The 21,731-nt window shown below is 40.4% G+C and overlaps 1 protein-coding gene across 2 annotated transcripts in view; it reads left to right on the top strand.

Annotated features, from left to right (window-relative positions):
* The window catches only part of ASCC2 (activating signal cointegrator 1 complex subunit 2), a 44,460-nt gene that overhangs the window by 8,054 nt on the left and 14,675 nt on the right, over positions 1-21,731 (top strand). For both annotated transcript variants that reach the window (XM_060249331.1, XM_060249332.1), the window contains exons 4-12: positions 124-294; positions 2,065-2,194; positions 4,132-4,199; positions 5,470-5,580; positions 9,164-9,276; positions 10,361-10,435; positions 12,702-12,809; positions 16,514-16,582; positions 17,453-17,527. In XM_060249331.1, coding sequence (XP_060105314.1) covers positions 124-294; positions 2,065-2,194; positions 4,132-4,199; positions 5,470-5,580; positions 9,164-9,276; positions 10,361-10,435; positions 12,702-12,809; positions 16,514-16,582; positions 17,453-17,527 — 920 coding nt within the window. The remainder of the gene's footprint in view (positions 1-123; positions 295-2,064; positions 2,195-4,131; positions 4,200-5,469; positions 5,581-9,163; positions 9,277-10,360; positions 10,436-12,701; positions 12,810-16,513; positions 16,583-17,452; positions 17,528-21,731) is intronic.

Raw genomic sequence — 21,731 nt, 5'->3', positions numbered from 1 at the left:
TTTGAGCAGCCTTAATCCAAACACCAGTGATTCAACACGCAACTTGGTGCTGTAGACCCTACTCTGTCACTCGGCATACATCCCTGAACAGTTTCCCATGAAACATTTTTTTCTTTGCTTCAGGTAGTATTTGATGAGACTCTCCAGAAATGTTTGGATTCATACTTGCGTCATGCCCCTCGCAAGTTCGACAAGGTAGCAGATTTGCCTCCAGAAGTGAATGACTTAATGAAGCACCTTCATCGGAATGTTTTCCTAACTTTCCTCCGAATGTCCACTCACAAGGAATCCAAAGTAAACATGCACTTTTCTGCTCTGCATACATTTTGAGTTATGTATACACCGTTCTCTGGGCAGGGGTGGGGGGAATAGCTGGTTTCTGTTTTTCTTTACTGATGTCTTTTACTTCATAGCCTTCACTTGTGTGTTTCTTTCCCCCTCATCCAAATACTATTCCTAGTCATCCATGAATAGAAGCCTAGTATGTATTTGTTTATAGTCCTTTTTTCTTAAGCATGGAATGAGAAGGAACATTCTCTTCTCTCACAAATTACCTTCTGAAGTAGGATTTGTTGTCCGTCTGAGTTGTATCACACTCTATCCTGTGAGCTAAGTGGCCTACAGCACCCCCCCTCCCAAACACAGAGTATGTTGTGTTTCTGTCTTGAAGAGGGAACTCTGTTATATGGATCTAGCTGCTTTGTTCATGTGACTCCTATTCTGAAATCTTTACACTGTTTACCTGTTTACTTTATTCAGGTATAGTGGTCTTTAAAGACATTTAAGAACATCAACTGTGCTGCAGGCTTTACAAAAGCAACTCAAACAATTTTAATTTATGAGTATCAGAAATGACTGAATATTTTAACAACCATTTCGCAAGAAAGTTCTCCCTAGCAATGATATGTTTAGAACAATAAAACAAAACATGCAGTAATGAATCAACCATCAACAAGCAGCAATCATGAAAATGTTATTCTGAAGGAAGCCTAGGAAAATGCCTCTTTACCAGTGCTTACCTGTTTGTTTCTATGTTCTATTCATGGTGCTGCTTCTTACCTTTAAAGACCCTTCATGACCTGGGATCCGCATACTCTTTCCCTGTATGAATATTCACACTGCAACTCTTACAATCCCTTTTGTGAGGCGTGTCACTGCCTGATTAAAGCTCCTTTAATCAGTCTGTTCAAAGCTTATACTTGAACTAACTTTTCTGTTTTTTGTTTTATTTATATGCTTTGCATATACATTGCAGTAAAAGAATGCAAAATAAGAATGAATAGTCAACTTAAACACTTTACATTTATGTTAACATTAACATCTGAATAAGGGAAAAAAAGGATGGACGGTCAAAAAGAGAAGCATTCTTAAACATGTTTAACATTTGTTTGAAAAAAACACAAATTTTGTTTAGTTGGGACATATCTTTCCTTTTCTTTAAAGCAGTCAAATTAATTGCCATTTTTTTTCACTTTATAAATTGTTCTTTTATTTTGGGAGTAGTATCCTTTCCCCAGTGTCTTGCATAAAAAAATCCAGCTGCTGTTATTAAGTGGACAATTGTATTTTGCAATATATTTGGAAACATGGGTGTGTAATTTAACAAGATAATATCTGCTAAATAAGGAAATTCCGAACCTAATTTCATACATTCTACCATGGATGACCAATAGCTTTTTGTCCAAACTAGCTTTTAAAATTATATGTATTACCTTTTTGTTATGCCACAGCTTGCACTGGGGGCTCTTGGGAGATGCTTATAAGTTCTATAAATAAAGAAGTAAAAACGTAAAAACTCTGCTTTGGTACATCTGCTCCAAACACAAGTTATGTGCAGGGATGCAGAGGATGCTTTGAAGAGGCAGCAAAACTGAGGAAATGTGTCTGAAACTCTTCAGCTGTGATCTTAAACAAAGGGCTTTTGCTTTTATCTATAGGCACAGGTCTGTGCTAATGCTACCCTCCTTGTGCCACTGCAGATGAGCATGTTGCACCCCTCTGCTGTCATAACAAGGATTTTGCTACTTATTGCCAACCATATGTTTTATTTCCTCTTCCTTTTAGGATCATTTCATCACACCATCTGTTTTTGGAGAAATTGTTTACAATAACTTCTTGTTTGATATTCCCAAAATTCTGGATCTGTGTGTGCTCTACGGAAAAGGCAACAGTACTCTACTCCACAAGATGATTGGTTGGTTGAAGATATAGAATGGGGTGAAGGGTTTTTTTGAGGGGGGCAGAGCTCTGAAATCAGGGTTTAGAACAGACTCTAAAGAGAGGCTTTTCCACTGTGATTTGCTAAGGAACATTGACAATGTCAAGCAAATTATCTATTTACTGAATTTGTTACCTAAGGATTTAGCAGACATCAGTGTAGATGGCTTTAAACAAGGATTAAAATAATTCATGGTGAGATGTATAAAATTAGCTGAATGGGATCTCCAAGTTGAGAGGTAATATATTGAGTACTAGATTCTGGGGATAAGCAATGTGGGATTATTATTATTTTTCACTTTTATCCTCTTCTTGATGTTCCAAAAGCATCTGATTTGCCAAGAACAGTGCACTGGGCTAGATAAAAAGGGTTTATCTTAAAGGTTGTCTACACCAAAATATTTTCCAGTCTTAATTTACAGGCATTTGATCCTGCAAGCCATGTGACAACAGGCCTAAGGCAGCCTGAACAGTTTAATTTTGAAAACTGTGTATGAGGGCTGACTTGAACAATAAATTCTAACCTGTAGAATCTGGATTTGTGACATGCTTCTCTCCAGTGCAAGCAAATGAAAACTGATAAAGGCTTAAGAAGATGAGACACTCAGAAATCTGTGATCAGCTCTCCCACAGAGTTCTTTTTCCATTTCAAAGTGTGTGTACATGAGGGGTTTGGGGAGAGGAATTGGATTAGGGAAAAGCAACACTTGGTGGAGCTCCCTCTCCCGCTTTTCTGATGTAAAGGTTCAGTGGTGGAACTAGCAGAGGGATAACCAGCAGCACTGTAGGGATGATTTGGACCTGGGGAAAAAAAGCTGGTGAAAACTCCCTTCCCATAGTGTGACTTCCCCAATCCATTCTCTGAGGCAGGGGAGCACATGAGGCTCATTGTAATGAATAGATTTTTTAAAAAGAGGATAATTAAAAGACGTATTAAGTTTTCAGTGGCACCATACAAAGATTCAGTGAATGCTGAATGAAATGTCAGATAAAGACGTGTCTCATGTTGCTGGAATTCTGTTGCCATCATTTTTTTAAAGGCTGGAGGCAGAAGCCTTGAGGTAGGGCTAAGCCAGCTGGCAGAGAATTATGCAACCATCCCATGTGATCCACTTGTTTCTCATATCACGTTATTTTTACTTTCCCTTTGAACATCCTGGCCTGAAGAAGGCCCAGTTCCAAGCTCTTTGCCTGGATCTTCAGCTTGAAAAATAAAAATATGGAGGAATTATATTATTTGGTGAGATGCAAGCCTATTTAGCATATGTTCTTTATATTTTTAAAATTAATATGTAGTAAAACTTTTTAGGGTGAGCTGGGCCAGTAGAGTGATTGGCTCAAGGCCTCACATTAAGTTGCACAGCTGAACTGGAATTTAAACCTGGATCTCTGCAGCATAAGTCCACTATGCTGTTTGCTGTGCCAGACTGCTATACTCTTAAGAATTACTAGTATGTGACACCCTGGCAAGCATGTACTCCCAAAACACTCATCTGCTGAAGTAATGCAAGGACAGGAGGTGTTTGTAGGGGGGAATCAGTGGGTGGGAGGGATGCCTTCCATTTCTAATTGGAATACCTGTGCTATTTCTTCCTTAGCTGAGGTTACTTCTGTTCTCCTTGATTTCAGGGAGTGGTGTTTGTAGGGAGAATCAGGAGGTTTGTTAATGTGATTCTGCCCCGCATTTGCTTTATGAGGAATATTTGGGATTAGAAACTGAGTTTCCTCTCATAAATCCAAATTCTTCCCTGTGTCTCTGTTTGTAGCACCAGCACAATATGAGGTGTGGTGTTTGAGGGGAAAATGTGAAAGATATGAGGTTGTTTGAATGAGGATGTTTGAAGCAGACTCTTTTAACCAGCCAGAAATCATTTTTTCTTTCTATCTGTTCTTTCTTTTCCTCCCCCGCTACAGAAAACATCTTTACTCAGCAGCCAAGCTACTTCAGTGACTTGGATGAGACTGTGCCTACAGTTCTTCAGGTGATCATTTTCCTTGAGTGTATTTTTGGTAGGGTTGTCAATATCCGGAGATTTTGGGGTTGGAGACTGAGGAGGAATGGGTTTGGGAAGGGGAAAGGCTTCAGTGGGATATAATGTCATAGATTCCACCTTCCAAAGCAACCATTTTCTCCAAGTGAACTAACCTCTGTTACCTGGAGAATGGTTGTAATAGTGGGAGATCTCCAGCCACCACCAAGAGGTTGGCAATTCTAATTTTTGGGCACCTCTGTGTACTTTTATATGTAGTTTAATTTTTAGCATAGACTTCATTAAAAGTTTCCTGGGAGACTATGTGGATATAGTGAAGTCTGAGCTGGCTACAGCTGCTGCTTCCTGGTGGCAATTCACCCAAGCACTTTGGCTGACAAAATATGCTGGAGAGTAGTGGCAATTGTCTTTGGATGTATCAGGTCATTTGTATGTGAACCACTTTATCTGCAGCGATAAATTAATATGTGATCTTAAGAGTGTCCACATAGTAGTTGTAACACAGGAAGGATGGGCAACCAATGCATATCCAGCCATTATCAGTCCGCTCAGTTCCCCATCCTGTGTAGGCAGTACAAAGCAGTAGCATTAACAACCTGCAAAAATAGATGTCTGTGTGTGAGAGAAAGCCATGGAGCTTACTCGCTGATCTTGCATCAGTTGGTTTAACTGAATTTCCTTTGTGCAGTTATTTGTGCTTGTTATTTCATTTGCATCCTCCCTTCTTTCAAGAAACTAAGGCTATTCATGTTGGGTTTCCCCCTTCCAGTTTATTATAAAATAAACTCAGAAAATTCAGCTGATTGTGTGATGGGAGTAATTTTTGCCCCAAAGTATGCACCCCTCAAGGTTTTCCCAGAAAACACTGATTCAGGGAAGCACTGTAAAGAGCTCTGGAAATATACAGCCCTTCCCACTTTTCAGAAAGATGGCCTGATAACATTTCACAAAACTGGTATAAACTATTAAATATTCAAGAGGATTTGAGAGAGATGAGATGCATCTAGACTCTGGATGTTTGAAACAGACTCTATGATTTATCCTCCTATCCTATCTGAATAGCTTATGCCTTCCACAGTTGGAAGGTGGTGCCAAGGGGTTTTCTTTTGGGGGTGGGTGAAACACTCGTTGTGTTTGGCCTGGTTTTTGGCTTAGGCAGGTCCTCTGTTGGGGAGCAGATAACCTCGGGCAGATGCTGACACAGGCAAAGTGTGCATGGCTGCATTCCACTCTGACACATTCACTGCCCTTTGCCTTCTAGGTATTCAGCAATATTCTCCATACATGTGGCTTGCAATGTGAAGAAGTCTCTGCTGAGCCGCAGAAACTGGAGGAAAGGATCAGGATTACTCCTGGGGACATGCCTCTGCAGGTGGGGGGAAGTTTGCTGTGACTAACATTTTTCCTCCAGGCTGTGTTAAACTTGTCCATAGTCATGCTCCCTTCTTATTACCCCCTCCCCCAGACTTATGTTTCACCCTGCACATGGTCACTAGTAATCATTGTTCTTGCCTGTCCTGTGACTGGGTGAGGCAGTTTTCCCAATCACATGAATTTGGGTATGCTTTGGTTACACATTTTTGAAGAAGACGATTAAGTGTTCTCTTAAAATATCACTAAACGCTTCTTTTCTTTTCAAGAAGCAAAATGAATCCTTCTTCACCTCTTCCATGCTACAGATGACCAAGGGAGGGGAAGAAGAGGATGGGGAGAGATTTAACTTTGTTCTAATGTGTTAGGTTTGAAATTTTAGGGACTGGGCATAGGTGGTACACTTCCTACTGCAGAGAAGGAAATACAGAAGTGGGGAAGTGCAACTTCTGGTGCCCATTCAGATGGTGGATTTTTAATAGTTCGATGCATAAGCATTTGTTTATGTATCGGTTTTATAATTTTGGTTGGTTTTGATGAAGGCATTTGTCTGCACTGTTGTCAACCAATCTGCTTTACACCCTCATCAAGTTTTGCACATTGTGATATACAAAAGCTGAGAGAGGTGTTTTTTTGAGGGGGCAGGACAACGCCGACAGCAAACAGCCTCTCTAGGAGTTCCTTAACAGCAGTATCTTTGAAATGCAAAGGAAGAAAAGCTTTTATGTTCTATGCTCAGTTCATTTTAACTAAAGTTGGTTATAGCTGTTGATTTTACTTACCTCAGTGTTTTTTTCTGTTTATTTATTTATTACTTTCAATTTATATCCCGCCCTGTCCGCAAGCGGACTCAGGGCGGCTTACAACATCATAAAATACAATCAATCCAATAAAACATATAAAACCATAATTTATGTATAAATTATGTATAAATGTTTGAGTAACAAGTTTCTGGAAGACATCTTCTATCATCGGTACCTTTACTCAAAACTTTTCTCTGTACATTTAAGGAAGATGTGAAAAGAGACATAGATGAGTTTGCATCCCTACTTAAGTTTGGTTTAGGGCTACAGAAAAAAAATGTGTCCATACTCTGAAGTTAAATATTATTACCTAACCTGTTACTAGTCTTGATATATTCATTTGTAAAATTGTAAGAGCCTCATGGTGCAGAGTGGTAAAGCTGCAGTACTTCAGTCCAAGCTCTCTGCTCATGACCTGAATTTGATCCTGGTGGAAGCTGGGTTCAGGTAGCTGGCTCAAGGTTGACTCAGCCTTCCATCCTTCTGAGGTCAGTAAAATGAGTACCCAGCTTGCTGGGGGGAAAGCGTAGATGACTGGGGAAGGCAATGGCAAACCACTCTGTAAAAAGCCTGCCGTGAAAATGTCATGATGCGACCTCACCCCAGAGTCGGTAACGACTGATGCTTGCACAGGAGACTACCTTTTTAAAAATAAATAAATAAATTTATTTAAAGTTGTCTCCATGCTGGGTTTTTTTTTTTAAACCCAGTTTGTCTTTCAGACAAGCCTTGGAATATATTCCTATAAAAGTTAATCTACTTTTGTTGCCAAAAAAAGAGAGCAACTTTTCTGGGATGTGAGGCATGTACAATTTCCATCTCCAGTTTGGTAAATTTCTGGAGATTTGGGGGTAGAGCCCAGGGAGGGGAGAGACCTCAGCAGGGTATAACGTCATGGAGTCCTCTCTCCAAAGCAGCCATTTTCTTCAATGAAACTGATCCCTGTAGTCTTGTGATAAATTGTAATACTGGGAGATCTCCAGGCTTCACCTGGAGGGTAATACTACTTCAAAGGGACCATGGTGTAGAAGGCAATAGTGGAATACTAAAGCACTGTGTACAAATATTTATATATAACAGTTGAAATAAATAAATGATATAAGCAATATCTGTATTGTATCAGTTGTTGTAAAGGTACAATATATTAACAAACTTGAATTACAAACGAAACTAAACACATACACAATGTTATGAGAGATTAACACTTCAAAAAGTTGTAAATTAATCTAGCTATCTGTGAATCTCTGCAGGATGTTAACACATTCTGAAAACTTCACTGGCGATTCCCTCTTTCAGTCAAATGATCGAAATCTTGAAAAATACAGAGCTCTTTTTGCCCTCATGTTACACTTCCAAAACTTTTGACTCAGAAACATATTGAGGCTGTAAGATCTGACAAAGATACATAGAAACAGGATTTGTCTTACTAATTCCCCATAGTCTTGCAAGCTTCATGTTGTGTACATGACATTCATTTACAACCTTTTGAAGTGTGAATCCCTCCTCACATTATGCATGTGTTTAGTTTTGTTTATAATTCAAGTTTTTTAATCTTTTCTCCTAGACAGTGGCAGCCATAGAGGTAAAAGAGTCATAGTGGTGCTGGAGAGGGTGTTAAATAGCATGTTGAGATCTTCATATAGTTTAGGTCCCATGCCGTTCTTTATTGCATGTGGTTAGTATGTGTCTTAAATTTTTAGTAAACTTTTTAAAGTAGAATGTTGAGTCTGTTTTAGAAATGTTGTTGTGCCTGGTTTTATCGTAACCATGAATTTATTCTGCTTAGGGGCCAATGATGATCCAAGACACTTCATTTTCTAGGCCAAAAATCCAAGGATAGTGTGTCTGTCCATGCCATGGTACTAAACATATATTAGTCAGTTGCTGTATAGTTATATGGGGAAGGCAATGGCAAACCACCCCATAAAAAAGTCTGCCGTGAAAACGTTGTGAAAGCGACGTCACCAAGAGCTGGAAATGACTGGTGCTTGCACAGGGGATTGCCTTTATATAGTTAGCTTGATATAGTTAGGAATTTGTTGCCTTTTAATGGTATTCCAAATTTGTTTCCTGCTTAATAGTAGAACTAGTTTGTTGGCACTCATAGGGGCACCTGATCTGTATAGTCCAAGCTAGCCTGATCTCGTTAGATCTCAGAAGCTAAGCAGGGTCAGCCTTGGTTAGCATTTGGATGGGAGACCATCAGGGAGGTCCAAGGTCGTGACATGGAAGCAGGCAGTGGCAAACCATCTCTGAATGTCTCTTGCCTTGAAAACCCCACAGGGTCTCCATAAGTCAGTTGCAATTTGATGACCAAAAAAGAGAGAGAGAGACCAAGACCCAAACCAAAAAGGCTATTGCTTTGAATGAAGACAGTCCTAGGTTTAGTCTCTGGTATCTTCAGTTAAAGGATCTCAAGTTACAGGTACTGAAAGTTTTTTCTTAGCTGAGATCCTGGAGTATACAACACTGAGCACATTGGACCAAGGGCATAAGAAAGAGAGCAACTTTCAAAGGGGGAAATCTGAACACATTAACATGTGAAACTGCCTTATATTGAGTCAGCCCTTTGGTCTATCAAGGTTGTCTACTCTGACTGATAGCCGCTTTCCAGGGTCTCAGATTGAGGTCTTCCACATCACAGGCTATCTGATCCTTTCAAATGGATGCATCAGGGGTTGAACCTGGGACATTCTGCCTGCAAAACGGATGTGTTACCACTGAGGCACAAGACCTGTCTAATTTGTTTGTAATTAATTACTTTTACTTTTTTCTTTCTAGGAGCTGATGGACATTGTGCTGTACTTGAGTGATACTTGTATCACCCTTTGGGCCTTTCTAGATGTGTTTCCATTGGCTTGCCGAACATTCCAAAAGCATGACTTCTGTTACAGGTATGTTTTTAGGAACTGTGTTTCATATGCACCCAAAAGAGACATGTCTGAGGGAGCCAAACTGTCACTTCCCAATGATTGTACACTGAGTTTGGGAACACTTGAATCCATTCCAATGCCATAATTGTGGTGGGGGGGGGGGAGGAGCAGGAGACGGACAAATCTGACCCTAGCTGACATAGTACACACCGTTCTGCTCAAGCTCCATTGAAATGAAAAGAGAGACCCAAGAATGCTGCTTTGTGGAAGGGTTAACATTGGGATTTTCTTCCTCAAGCATCAGAATAACTTTGACATATCTGAGCTTATTTGAAGCAATTGTGTTGTCTTGCTGGAGAGATCACAGTGGGTTATCTTGTGTCACAGTCTTGCTGGAGAGATCACGGTGGATTATCTGCTCTAGTCGTATAATCTCCCACTGAGTTGTTGCTCTTCTAGGTTCCTCTTAAGCTTCATTGAAATGAAAGGAGAGACCCAAGAATGCTGCTTTGTGGAAGGGTTGACATTGGGATTTTCTTCCTCAAGCATCAAAATAACTTGGGCATATCTGAGCTTATTTGAAGCAATTGTGTTGGCTCCAGTTTTAAAACAATTTGTTCCATACTCCTAAGGGTGCAATAGTAAAAGGAATAAGCTGCAGCTTATATCCAGGGGTCATTTTGTAGAAAAATAGGTGGTGGAGCTCATCCAGGGATTGTTTTGCAGCTGCAGCTGCTATTCAATGGAACAAGGTAGGTAAGTGGGGGGGAGGAGGAGGGGGAACCATCTGTTAACTCTTGCTGAATTCAAGGCTAGCTTATATCCATGAAGATATGTGTGAAGCTGTATTACACAAGGCGGGGCCTTCAGTCCATCTAGTCCATTGCAGCAGCATTCCAAGATCTGGGGTTATCTCACAGTCTTGCTGGAGAGATCACTGTGGGTTATCTGCTCTAGTCGTGTAATCTCCCACTGAGTTGTTGCTCCTCTAGGCTCCTCTGCATTTACAATGTTAGATCTTTACTCCCTTGTGTCTCCTCTCACTTCAGTTTGTGCCTTTAAAAAAAGTATTTTACAGTTAAGTTTAGCTGTGTGTGTTTTGTAGGCTTGCTTCTTTTTATGAGCTGGTGATACCTGAGCTGGAGTCTGTAATTAAGAAGAGAAGACACGAGGACAGCAGGTACATTTCTGAGATATCTTTCCACTTGCAGTTAGGTGCACAGACATTTCCAGGCGTGTGTTCAGCACTTTATTAGTCCACTATATGGGTTCAAATCTCCTTGCATATTATTTTAAAAATCTTATTAAAACAAGTATCTGTCACCTTTTTACCTTGCCTCTCTTCCACAGTCCTCAGGGTAACATACATGGAAGTTATCTCCTTTTTATCTTTATAACATCCAAGCAAGGTAGGTTAGATTTGAAAAGAGACTGGCTGGCCTAAGCTCATCTAATGAGCTTTCTGGCTGAGTGGACATTTGACTCCTCGGTTGTGCTTGTCTGAGTCCAGCACGCACCACAACCAGCTCCTGTCTTACTTTTGAGGGGCTATATGAGTACTCGTGTAGAGCACTTGGGAAATGTTTACCACTGAAGCAGATGGGAGGGTGAATTGTGTTTTGTTAATAGTGTCACAAGAGTTGGTCAACAGGTGTACATGACCATCACATAGCTGCATTGCACACAGCACTGTAGAAATAGTGATGAGCTTGTGTGTATGTGCATGGGAGCAGGATGGCATATAACCCTTCCCTACAGTGAAGCTGAACAAAATTCTTACAGGGTCCATGGCTTGATCTGTGCTAGGGTCCCCAATTTGTATGAGCACTTTTGGGGTTTTGAGAACAGGTAGAGGGGTGCCATAACAAAATGGCTGCTGTAAGAGTGGGGCCAATCACAAAATCTTGAGAAGCTTCAAAAAATGTTAAGAGGTTCCAAGCCCAGTATCCTCCAAAGATACAAATAGCTGTTAAAAATGATGCTTTTTTGGCTTTTCTGAAGCACTTCCTGTTCAAGTGGAGGAAAGACAGGATTGGCTCTTTGCTTTAGTGAAGAGATACTTTTGGAAAGAAACTTCAGGGAACATCTTGCTGTACACCACTGTGCCCACAGGTGCTACTTTTGTTATATGTGGTCTGTACACACACACACTCACACGCACACAGGGGGAGAGACAGAAAGAGAGCACAGATTGTAGTGGTGGAATCCTGAAGTGCTAAGGTGGACTACAGATTGTAGGTGGAGGCTGGAGTGGGGTGCCTTTTTGAAAGTTTGGTCATTGAGAGCTGGTGTAGCATTGTGACTAAGAGAATAAGCAATAAGGTAGAAAGGTCCAAGTTTTGTTTCTCTCCTTCTTTATTAGCTCACTAAGGCTGCTTCCATGTAGTGAAGATTCTCCATGTTACATTCCTTGCTGCTACAAATGCATGATATGTACTTTGGGCAGAGGAGCTTCTAAATGTGGGAATTTCCTGCCACTTTCCTCTGTCTTTTCCCCCCATGACTTTTTCTTTCACATTTACACCTGCATGAGCTCCCAGGTATGGTTGCCATGGTGACTTACAGTCTTTTTTGTTTTCTTCATGCGTGTCTGACAATAGATGATTACAGCACAATACCAAAAAATATATGCCAATATATCTTCATAAAGAACAGCAATGACTTAACATGGTGCATTCTTTCTTAAGAGAGTAAAACAGGTTTGGGAAAGAGCATATTGAAGACAGGGAAAAACCGGAAACAGAATTTTGCAGCATGATGCTGTGTAGAAGCTAAAAAAGCAACAATTTGGCAGCCAAGATGGAGAAAAACCTCTGTGTGGAAGCAGCCTTAGGCAAGCCTCTCAACTCATCCTTAGTAACTCTGCAATATTAGAAATGACAGAATAGCCTAACTTACAGATTTGTTATAAAAGATAAGACATATGAAATGCTTATGACTTTAAAAATGCTGCATAAATGCTAAATAATAAAATAGCCCTAAGTAAAAATGTACTTAGATGGAGCTCAGCCTGCTGCTTACGGAACTGTCTTTCTACTTTTAGGAGGTTTTTTAAAAAAGGCATGCTCTACCTGCAGTCTGAAATAGTACAGTCCACAATGTTTCCTCATTTGCACTTCATTCTGTTGCACACATAGACCATTCTTGTGGCCTTTGCAACTAGGTCAACTACTCAGCTGAAAGAAGTAGATGCCAGAACACTATTCTATTATCTGCTGGGGTGGAGTGGCAAATTGCATCTGATCACATTAGCAAAAGTTTGAGAATAGGCATAAATGTCTTGAAATGCAAACTCTGGTTCCCCACCCCTCCCTAATAAATTATTTTTCTCTTCCTGCTCAGTGCAAATTGATGTTTTACTACCAGACGGCTCCCTTGTCTTCCATGTTGGAAATAAATCACATCAGAGAGTTAATTTTCCATCTTTTGTTGTTTTTCCTTTCTAGCTTAATGCTGGATGTGTGGAGGAGGCTGTCTCATTCTAGAAAGAAGGTGGTAGAAGTTTTCCATATTATTGTTAACCAGTTGTGCCTTCAGCCTATTTTGGAAAGCAGGTATTTTTCTTGCGAGGCCTAGTTGTAGAGGGTTGCCCCATAAAAGGTGATTGCAGTTACTGGGGCAGACAAAAGATCTTGGGCAGGTATTATTTGAAAGTAAGGGGTGTGCATGTAGGTCTTATGGATGCAGTGTTTTTGGGAATTTCTCCCACCCTTTTCAAAGTATTAGTATTCAGTGAAGCTTTTGGCAGTAGGTCTAGGACAAAACAAAAGCAAGTACTTCTCCATGCAAGGCATAATTAATTTATGGAATTTGCTGCCACAAATTTATTTATTTAAGTCATTTATATCCCTCCTTTCTCCCTAAAGGGGGCTCAAAGCAGTTTACATCATTTTCCTCTATTTCTTCTCACAACAGCAAGGTGGCATGTAAACATTTTTAGTAAAATAAATGATAAGCATACTCAGAGGCAGTGGGGTTGGATCCACAGGAAGACTTCATGAAAGGAGCTGAAGGAGCATATATTTCCTTGCCTTCCCCTTCTTAAAGCATCCTGGCATTCAACTCCTCTCTGAAGATCAGCCGAGCCTCATAAACTGAGCTACAGAATGGTTGCGGCAACAATGAGGGATAATAAGATAAAATCACCTCTTTTCTCCTCCTCTGCTTGCAGTTTTTCACTATGGAAGAGAGAATGTGATTTTGCTTGATACCTGCTTGTCGCTATAACCCCCTGTCCTGTAGTTCATTTCACTGGCTAGGCAAGGGTTTTGAACAACCAGATCTGGGATGAGTGGTTTGCAACCCCCAGGGCCCATCTTCTATCATCTGGATCCCAAATTGTAGAATGTGGGAATATTGAGCCCAAAAGTAGAAGGTCCAGGCAGTTCCTATTCAGCATGGCCAGTCCAGTCACTGAAAAGCATCTGAACTGGCCAGACTGAGCATCTGTAAAGAAAAGGGGTGGCTGATGCTGTATGCTCCTGTTTTTTTCTGTGCCTGAAGGGCTGTCTGTGGCGTCAACACACATGCAGATCTAGGAAACTCTATGAGCTAGATTGCAACCCTGCCATCAAAGGTTCCTGGTTCAGGCTCCGAAATTCTGATGCTCTTTTTCTTCCTTGCCAGTCAGTTTCCTCACAAAGATTAAGGTTGTAGGAATGCCTTGTACATTGTGAAGAGTCCAAGAAATGCCAGCTGTAAAAACATGCAACCAAATAAAACAAACGAACTACAAAAGGTGACAGGTTGTGAAGTCACAACCAAAGTTAGGTACCTTGGAATAGAGATAACAATGAAGAACATTGATTTATACAAAAACAATTATGAAAAACTGTGGTGTAAGATGGACAAAGATTTGATGAAATGGAATAAACTCAACTTGTCCTTACTGGGCAGGATAGCTGCAATCAAAATGAATATTTTGCCAAGGATAATGTATTTGTTTCAAACCATCCCGATTGTAAAAGAAGCAAAACAATTCAACAAATGGCAAAGGAAAATCTCTGATTTCATTTGGGCCGGAAAGAAACCAAGGATAAAGATGAAGATCTTAACGGATGCCAAAGAGAGAGGAGGTTTTCAACTTCCCGATCTAAGACTATACCACGATGCAGTTTGTTTGACATGGATAAAAGATTGGATAATGCTGTTAGATAAAAAACCTTTGTGGTTAGAAGCTCACGGAAATAGATTCGGCTGGCATGCATACATGTACTATGGGAAGAATAAAATGGATGGTTTTTTCTCTCACCACTATGTCAGAAATACATTACTAAATACTTGGATAAAATACAAGAAATACGGGGACGAGAGAAAACCATTATGGATAGTGCCAGCAGAAGTAATAAAAATAACAGCTGATTCTGAAGAAAAAAGAGAAATGTCATATAACCAACTGCTTAAGATTCAAGGAGACAAAATTGAATTAAAAACCTCAGAAGAGCTAAATAACAATTATGATTGGTTTCAAATGCAACAAATTAAAAGTTTGATGGAAAATGACATAAAATCAGAGGGGATTAGACGAGAACAAACAGAACTGGAAAGAGTCCTGTTAGGTGACAATGAAAAATTGATATCAAAAGTATATAAGTTATTATTGAAATGGTCTACAGAAGAAGAAGTAGTAAAGTCTCAAATGGTCAAATGGGCAATTAATGTGAATAGAGAAATACAAATGGAAACATGGGAGCACCTCTGGAAGAACTCAATGAAGATATCAACTTGTCAAAGCATTAAGGAGAACTGTTTTAAAATGATGTATAGGTGGTATATGACTCCGAAAAAATTGGCTAAGATAAGTAAGAAAATGTCGGATAGATGTTGGAAATGTAAAAAACATGAAGGTTCTTTCTTCCATATGTGGTGGACATGTGAAAGAGCGAAAGAATTCTGGAAGATGATACAACAAGAAATCACCAAAATTTTGGGCTATGATTTTAAGAAAATTGCAGAGACGTTTTTACTTGGATTACAATTAGAAAAATACCCAAAAGAAGACAGGACTTTAATTTGGTACCTGTTATCAGCTGCTAGGACTTTGTACGCGCAGCTTTGGAAGCAAGAAAAAATACCAGAGAAATGAGAATGGACCATGAAAGTTTTATCGTGGTGTGAAATGGACAAATTAACCAGAACACTAAGAGACTATGACTTAGAGATATTCAAAAGGGAGTGGAGAAAATTTAAAGGATATATGGAGAAAACTTGGAAAGTAAAGAAATATTGGACATTTTTTTAGTTGTAAGAATATATATACGGAACTTTGAGCAATCAGAAGTGCCTTTAGTATGGATTTGAACTTATAACCTCGGGGAAGTCAACATTGGAGGGAGGGGGGATGGAAATGTCATATGGGTTACTGTGAAAAAAAAGAAAAAATTAAGAAATAGATAAGCTTTGTAACCATATGCTACCAATAAATTGTTTAAAACAAGAAATGCCAGCTGATGAGGTTCATCAGTCTTTTTGTGAAATAATCAGTGAACAAAAATTGAACATAAGAAATTGCAACAATCAGAAACTGGTTGTGAAACATTTGGATCTCCCGGGGTGTACTATATTGCTCTTCTACCAAAAAAAAAGTTCAAAGGGAATAAACAGTGTGAAAGTGCTGAATTAGAGCTCATCATAGAATTAAATGCTACATGTCATCCTGATGTTAAAAAGAGGTGTAGGTTTCCTCAGTCACTATAATCTCTAATAGATCTACGGGACCCATTTTAGACATTTTAATTGGTTGTTTAACACATTTTATTAGATTTTAACCTTGTACCAGTATCTACATCTAGCTTCTCCCTTTCTCCCTTTAATTGAGATTTACACTGGAAAGACTCATGTTGTAATTCTCACCAAGTTTTGACCTTAAGGACCAACCTGCACCTTAAAGACCAACATGGCTACCACTTTGCTATTTCTCTACCTGCAGTGTTGCTTGTGTCAAATATATATGTGCATTTGATGAGCTTTTCAGACTTCTCTGAACGCTCTGCCGCTTTGTCTGTCCTGAAGATGAATTCCCCTATGGAGCCTGTCAGATGGCTCACTGGAGTTTTACCAGTAATTTGGCTTAGTTTTGACACTTGCTGTTTTAAAAGTGACTTCTCAGGAATATCTATGATTCTACCAACCAAACAGCATGGATACCTGAACCCAGGATCTCTTTAAACTATAGCATGCATAATGTCCCTAGACTAACAAGCTTGGTCAGAATTTTTATAAATCTTTGAATATTATTTTTATTATCTTCTAATTACAGCTATGATAATATTCAGTCCTTTATTGAAGAGTTCCTACAGATCTTCACCTCTGTGCTTCAGGAGAAGAGGTGAGAACTGGGAGGATTGGGCTTGGGTGGAAGAACACCGGTATTTGTCCAGATGTTTGTTTTTGAAAGCACTGTGTAATCATCTGGAAGGCTGCTAGGAGTTTTGGCATGCATTTTGCAAACAAAACAGTAACGATCACACTTTGTGGCAGTGATGCAGAACTGACTGTGCTGGAGGGAACTGCTTCTTTCTCAGTGTTTTTAAAGTGTGCTCTTATAAACTGTCAAAGGACATTCAGAACTGTCTGATCTTGGGCTGTCTTATTTATTATGTTACTTTTGGGGGTCATGGTTTGGGGTGGGGAGGGACAGAGTGGCAGTGAGTTTCAAAGCAGTGTGCTGGCCCCAAAGCCCATGCTATATTGTATGAGGCTGCCCCTTCCTTTTATTTGCATGATCCCTATCTAGCCTCCGAGCTGCACTCACAGCATGTAAGAGACTGGAAGGGTGTGGCAGTTAAAAAATTGACCTAGTGTGACATAGTCACTCAGTGCTTTGCATTGTGTGTGGTGGGGTGTCTGCCACCAGAGGCACATAAAATTCCAGGGACAGCCTTGCAGGCAAGTGGATACAACAGGATGCTTTCTCCAGTACTCAGAAGAGTTCTTGCAGTGGTCCCATTAGGCATTTGGAAACCACACACTTGTTCCCATGGAGGGAATCCCTGTGTTCCCTCTACAACAGAAAAGGAGGAAGGAAAGCAGTGAGTCAGTGAAGCTCTTTAGAATGCTGCTGTAAGTGCACACCCCTGGCAATAAAGGCTTGATCATACCCTTCTCAGCTCTCGCAGAAAACTCCAGATCTCCTGAATGTTACCCTACAGGTTCTGAAGCCCTTTTGTATGTACTTTTCCATGTTGTATACTTGCAGGTTTCTCTGTGACTATGATGAGTTGTTTCCTGTGGCAGATGATGTGAGCCTCCTCCAGCAAGCCTCCTCCAGTTTGTATCCTTTGCCGTTAAAGAAAGTAAGAACAGCCCTGCTGGTGGCTGGACAGATCATTTATTTTATTGGTGGTCAGATGGATTATTTTATTGAAAATATTTGTTTCTTCCCCACCCGCCCTCCAGAAATCCAGTCCAAAGCAGTATCTACAATTATTAAGCAATGAAATCAATCCACCTGAAATTGCAAACTACTTAAAACAAGCCAGTAGCAAGAATTTGAAGCAGAGAAAAATGGGAAAAGAAATAATCAAAAATAGTAGAATAAAAAAGTCATGGACTAGCAATGGAATGCTAGGACTGTGTCCAGCAGGCCCCTTGGGGGAAGGAATTTAGGAGATGTGGCATGAACAGCAGGGAAGACCCTATCGCTGGTCACTGAAAAGGTCTTCCAGTAAAGATCTAAGTGACTAAACAGTTTCTGGGAGGCCCACCACAACATGTGAAGGCAAAAGCCCTTCCTTGCTGTTGTTGCCTTTGAACCTAGAGGCTTAGTTTAGTGCCTCTTCAGGGTGGAGGGAAACAACTCTGTAAACCTCCTCCCATTCCCACTTCAGTTGTGTCACTGAGACCAACCTTCCAAAAAATTGCTTCTTTAGGCTTAAGTTGAGTTAACGGTGTCTCTAAGAATATGCAGAGTGCATTTCCCTTATTGCTGTACACCTCTGGGATTTGGAGCATGGCTTCCAGTTGCTAGTGTGTTACTTTCAAGCCAGCCTGTCTCTAGAAACATTGCACGTTTAGTAGGGCTTGAGGTTTGATCATCAAAGCTGTCTGCCGGAGTTGCATAGATGGTGCTGACCTTGCCAGAGCATTGCACTAGAGGTTGATGGCAGTGATGAAACAATTAGTTTTAAATTATTTTATCACTGATGAAACTTGGAGAAGACACTGAGGACTTGGATGAGATACTTCTACAACAAGACAAACTTCGACAGACTTTAGAACTATGCTGGGTAAAATCCCATGGTCAGAAATACTTAGGAAGAAGGGGGTTCAAGAGGGGTGGGAGTTTCTTAAAAGCGAAATACTGAAAGCGTAATCACAGACAATTCCTATCAGAAGAAAAATTGGAAGAAGCCTAAAGAAGCCGAGGTGGCTCCATAAACAGATCTCTAAAGACTTGAGAAATAAAAGACTCCTTTAGGAATTGGAAGGAGGGCCTTATAACCAAGGATGAAAATAAACAAATCACCAGTGCTTGTAGAGGAAAAGTTAGGAAAGCTAAAGTTCAGTATGAGCTTAGGCTGGCCCAAGATGCTAAAAACAAAAAAGAGTTATTTTCTTAAGTTCAGAGTAAGAAAAAGAGCAAGGACATGGTGGGTCCATTGCAAGGGCAGGAAATTGTAACAGGTAATGAAGAGAGGGCAGAACTACTCATTTCCTACTTTTCCTCAGTCTTCTCTTCTGAGGGAAACAGTGCTTAACATGGCAAAAATAGAACATATAATGAGGGTATGGAGTTGCAATCTAGGATCAGCATAGGGATAGTACATAAACACCTAGTTTCTTTGAATGAAACTAAGTCCTCAGGGCCAGATGAACTGCATTCTAGGGTACTAAAAGAGCTTGTGGATGTAATTTCTGAGCCTCTGGCCATTATTTTTGAGAATTCTTGGAGAACAGGAGAGGTGCTGGAAGGTTGGAGGTGGGCGAATGTTGTCTCCATCTTCAAGAAGGAGAAAAAGGAGGATCCAGGTAACTACCGACCCATCAGCTTGACATTTATACCTGGAAAAGTTTTAGATTAAATCATCAAATAGTCAGTCCTAGAACATTTAGAAAGGATGGCTGTGATTACTAAGAGCCAGCATGGGTATCTCAAGAACAAGTAATGTCAGACTAATCTGATTTCTTTTTTTGAGAAAGTGACTACCTTGCTGGATCAGGGGAATGCTGTAGACATCGTTTATTTTAATTTCAGTAAGGCTTTTGATAAGATTTCACATACTGTCCTTGTTGACAAGTTGGTAAAATGTGGTTTGGATCCATTAGGTGGATCTGTAGCTGGTTGACAGATCACACCCGAAGAGTGCTTGTGAATGGTCCCTCTTCCACTTGGAGAGGAGTGACAAGTAGAGTGCCTCAAGGATCTGTCCTGGGACCTGTTTTGTTCAACATCTTTATAAATGTACAGTAGAACACGGCACTTGAGCCCGAAAGATTCTACAAACCCTAATCTTTATAAATGATTTAGATGAAGGAACAGAGGGAATGCTTATTACATTTGCAGATGATACTAAATATTGGGAAGGGTTGCAAATACAGTAGAAGACAGACAAAGGATGCAGGATGATCTTGACAGGCTGGAAAACTAGGCTAAAACCAATAAAATGAATTTTAATAGGGGTAAATGTAAAGTTCTGCATTTAGGTAGGAAAAATCCAATGCATGGTTATAGGATGGGGGAGACTTGTCTTAGCAGTAGTATGTCCGAAAAGGATCTAGGGGTCTTAGAGGACCACACGTTGAACATGAGTCAGCAGTATGATTTGGTGGCTAAAAAGGCGAATGCAGTTTTGGGCTGTATCAACAGAAGTATAGTGTCCAGATCATGTGAAGTGATGGTATCGCTTTGCTCTGCTCTGGTAAGACCTCACCTGGAGTATTGCGTTCAGTTTTGGGCATCACATTTTAAGAAGAATATAGACAAGCTGGAATGGGACCAGAGGAGGGTGACGAAGATGGTGAGGGGTCTCGAGACCAAGTCCTATGAAGAAAGGTTGAAGGAGCTGGGCATGTTTAGCTTGGAGAGGAGATGGCTGAGAGGTGATATGATCACCATCTTCAAGTACTTGAAGGGCTGTCATCTAGAGGATGGTGTGGAATTGTTTTCTGTGGCCCCGGAAGGTAGGACCAGAACCAGTGGGTTGAAATTAAATCAAAAGAGTTTCCAGCTCAGCATTAGGGAGAACTTCTTGACCGTTAGAGCGGTTCCTCAGGAGGTGGTGGGCTCTCCTTCCTTGGAGGTTTTTAAACAAAGGCTAGATGGCCATCTGACAGCAATGAAGATCCTGTGAATTTAGGGGGGGGGGCGTATTTGTGAGTTTCCTACATTGTGCGTGGGGTTGGACTAGATGACCCTGGAGGCCCCTTCCAACCCTATGATTTTCTAAATCCCTTTCAGTCTGGCTTCTGGCCTAGTTTTGGAACTGAAACTGCTTTGATCACCCTGTTTGATCATCCTTGTTGGTGCTTTTGGATCTCTCTGTGCCTTTTGATATCTCTGTGCCCTTCTGGGCCAATAGGCTGGAATGGATCTGGGGGACACTGTTTTGTGGTGACTCATGTGGCTGAAGGGTCCCAGAAGATAGTGCTGGTAGGCTACAGTTTTTACTTTTGGCTTGTGGGGTACTACAGTTCCCAAGTTTTTAAATATAATGGATGAAATAACCTGGACATTTGGAGCAAAGTGTCATCAGCACACTTATGAGGCACAAATTCTTCATTTAAATCCAGGGAGGCAGTGGAAACCCTGGACTGGTTTCTGGACTAGTGGCAAAGCTTAATCCAGACAAGATAGAAGTGCTGTTGGTTGGGGTTAAACTCAATAGGCTTAAGTGCTGTTGGTTAGGGTTAAGCTCAACTCAAATTACAGCCTGTGCTTGATGACTAGAATTTCCCCTGAAGTTACAGGTATGCAGCTTGGGTTTTTTTCTGGAATCTGCCCTGCTGCTTGAAAACCAGATAGCTGGGAGTGTCTTTCTCCATCTTAAACTGGCTTACCAGCTAAAATCATTCCTGGAGCTTCAAGTCAACCCTTGGTTGCAAATATCTTGGCAATGTTGAGACTGAATTACTGTAATGTTTTATTTTCCCACTGCTGAGTTGACAGGTCATTTTTCTAGAGTCCCATACTTATGTGATTGCGGGTCTGGAACTGTAGAAACACTTGGTCATCTTTTATTACATTGTCATCAGTGGTCGATTCCTATCAATTTGGATAACTCCTGTTCTTATTAAACACCAATTACCAACTGAACTTTGGGTGGTCCCTTATTTGCTGGCAGATACTAATCCTGAAACCACCTATTTTACAAAATTTTTAACGATAATCTTATCTGTATAATGACAGAAATCTGGATTGATCTGATGGTAATGGAATCTGGCATATATTTGGTTAACATGACAATTTTAGGTTTACTTAACTGTATGATAGGTTTTATTAGAAATTCCTGTTTTAACATTTTATTCACTTTTAGATT

The sequence above is a fragment of the Heteronotia binoei genome, chromosome 11 (assembly GCF_032191835.1).
Source record: "Heteronotia binoei isolate CCM8104 ecotype False Entrance Well chromosome 11, APGP_CSIRO_Hbin_v1, whole genome shotgun sequence".
NCBI classification, from domain to species: domain Eukaryota; kingdom Metazoa; phylum Chordata; class Lepidosauria; order Squamata; family Gekkonidae; genus Heteronotia; species Heteronotia binoei.
Note: the sequence above shows the minus strand (reverse complement) of the source record. Positions and strands in the feature narration are given on the sequence as shown.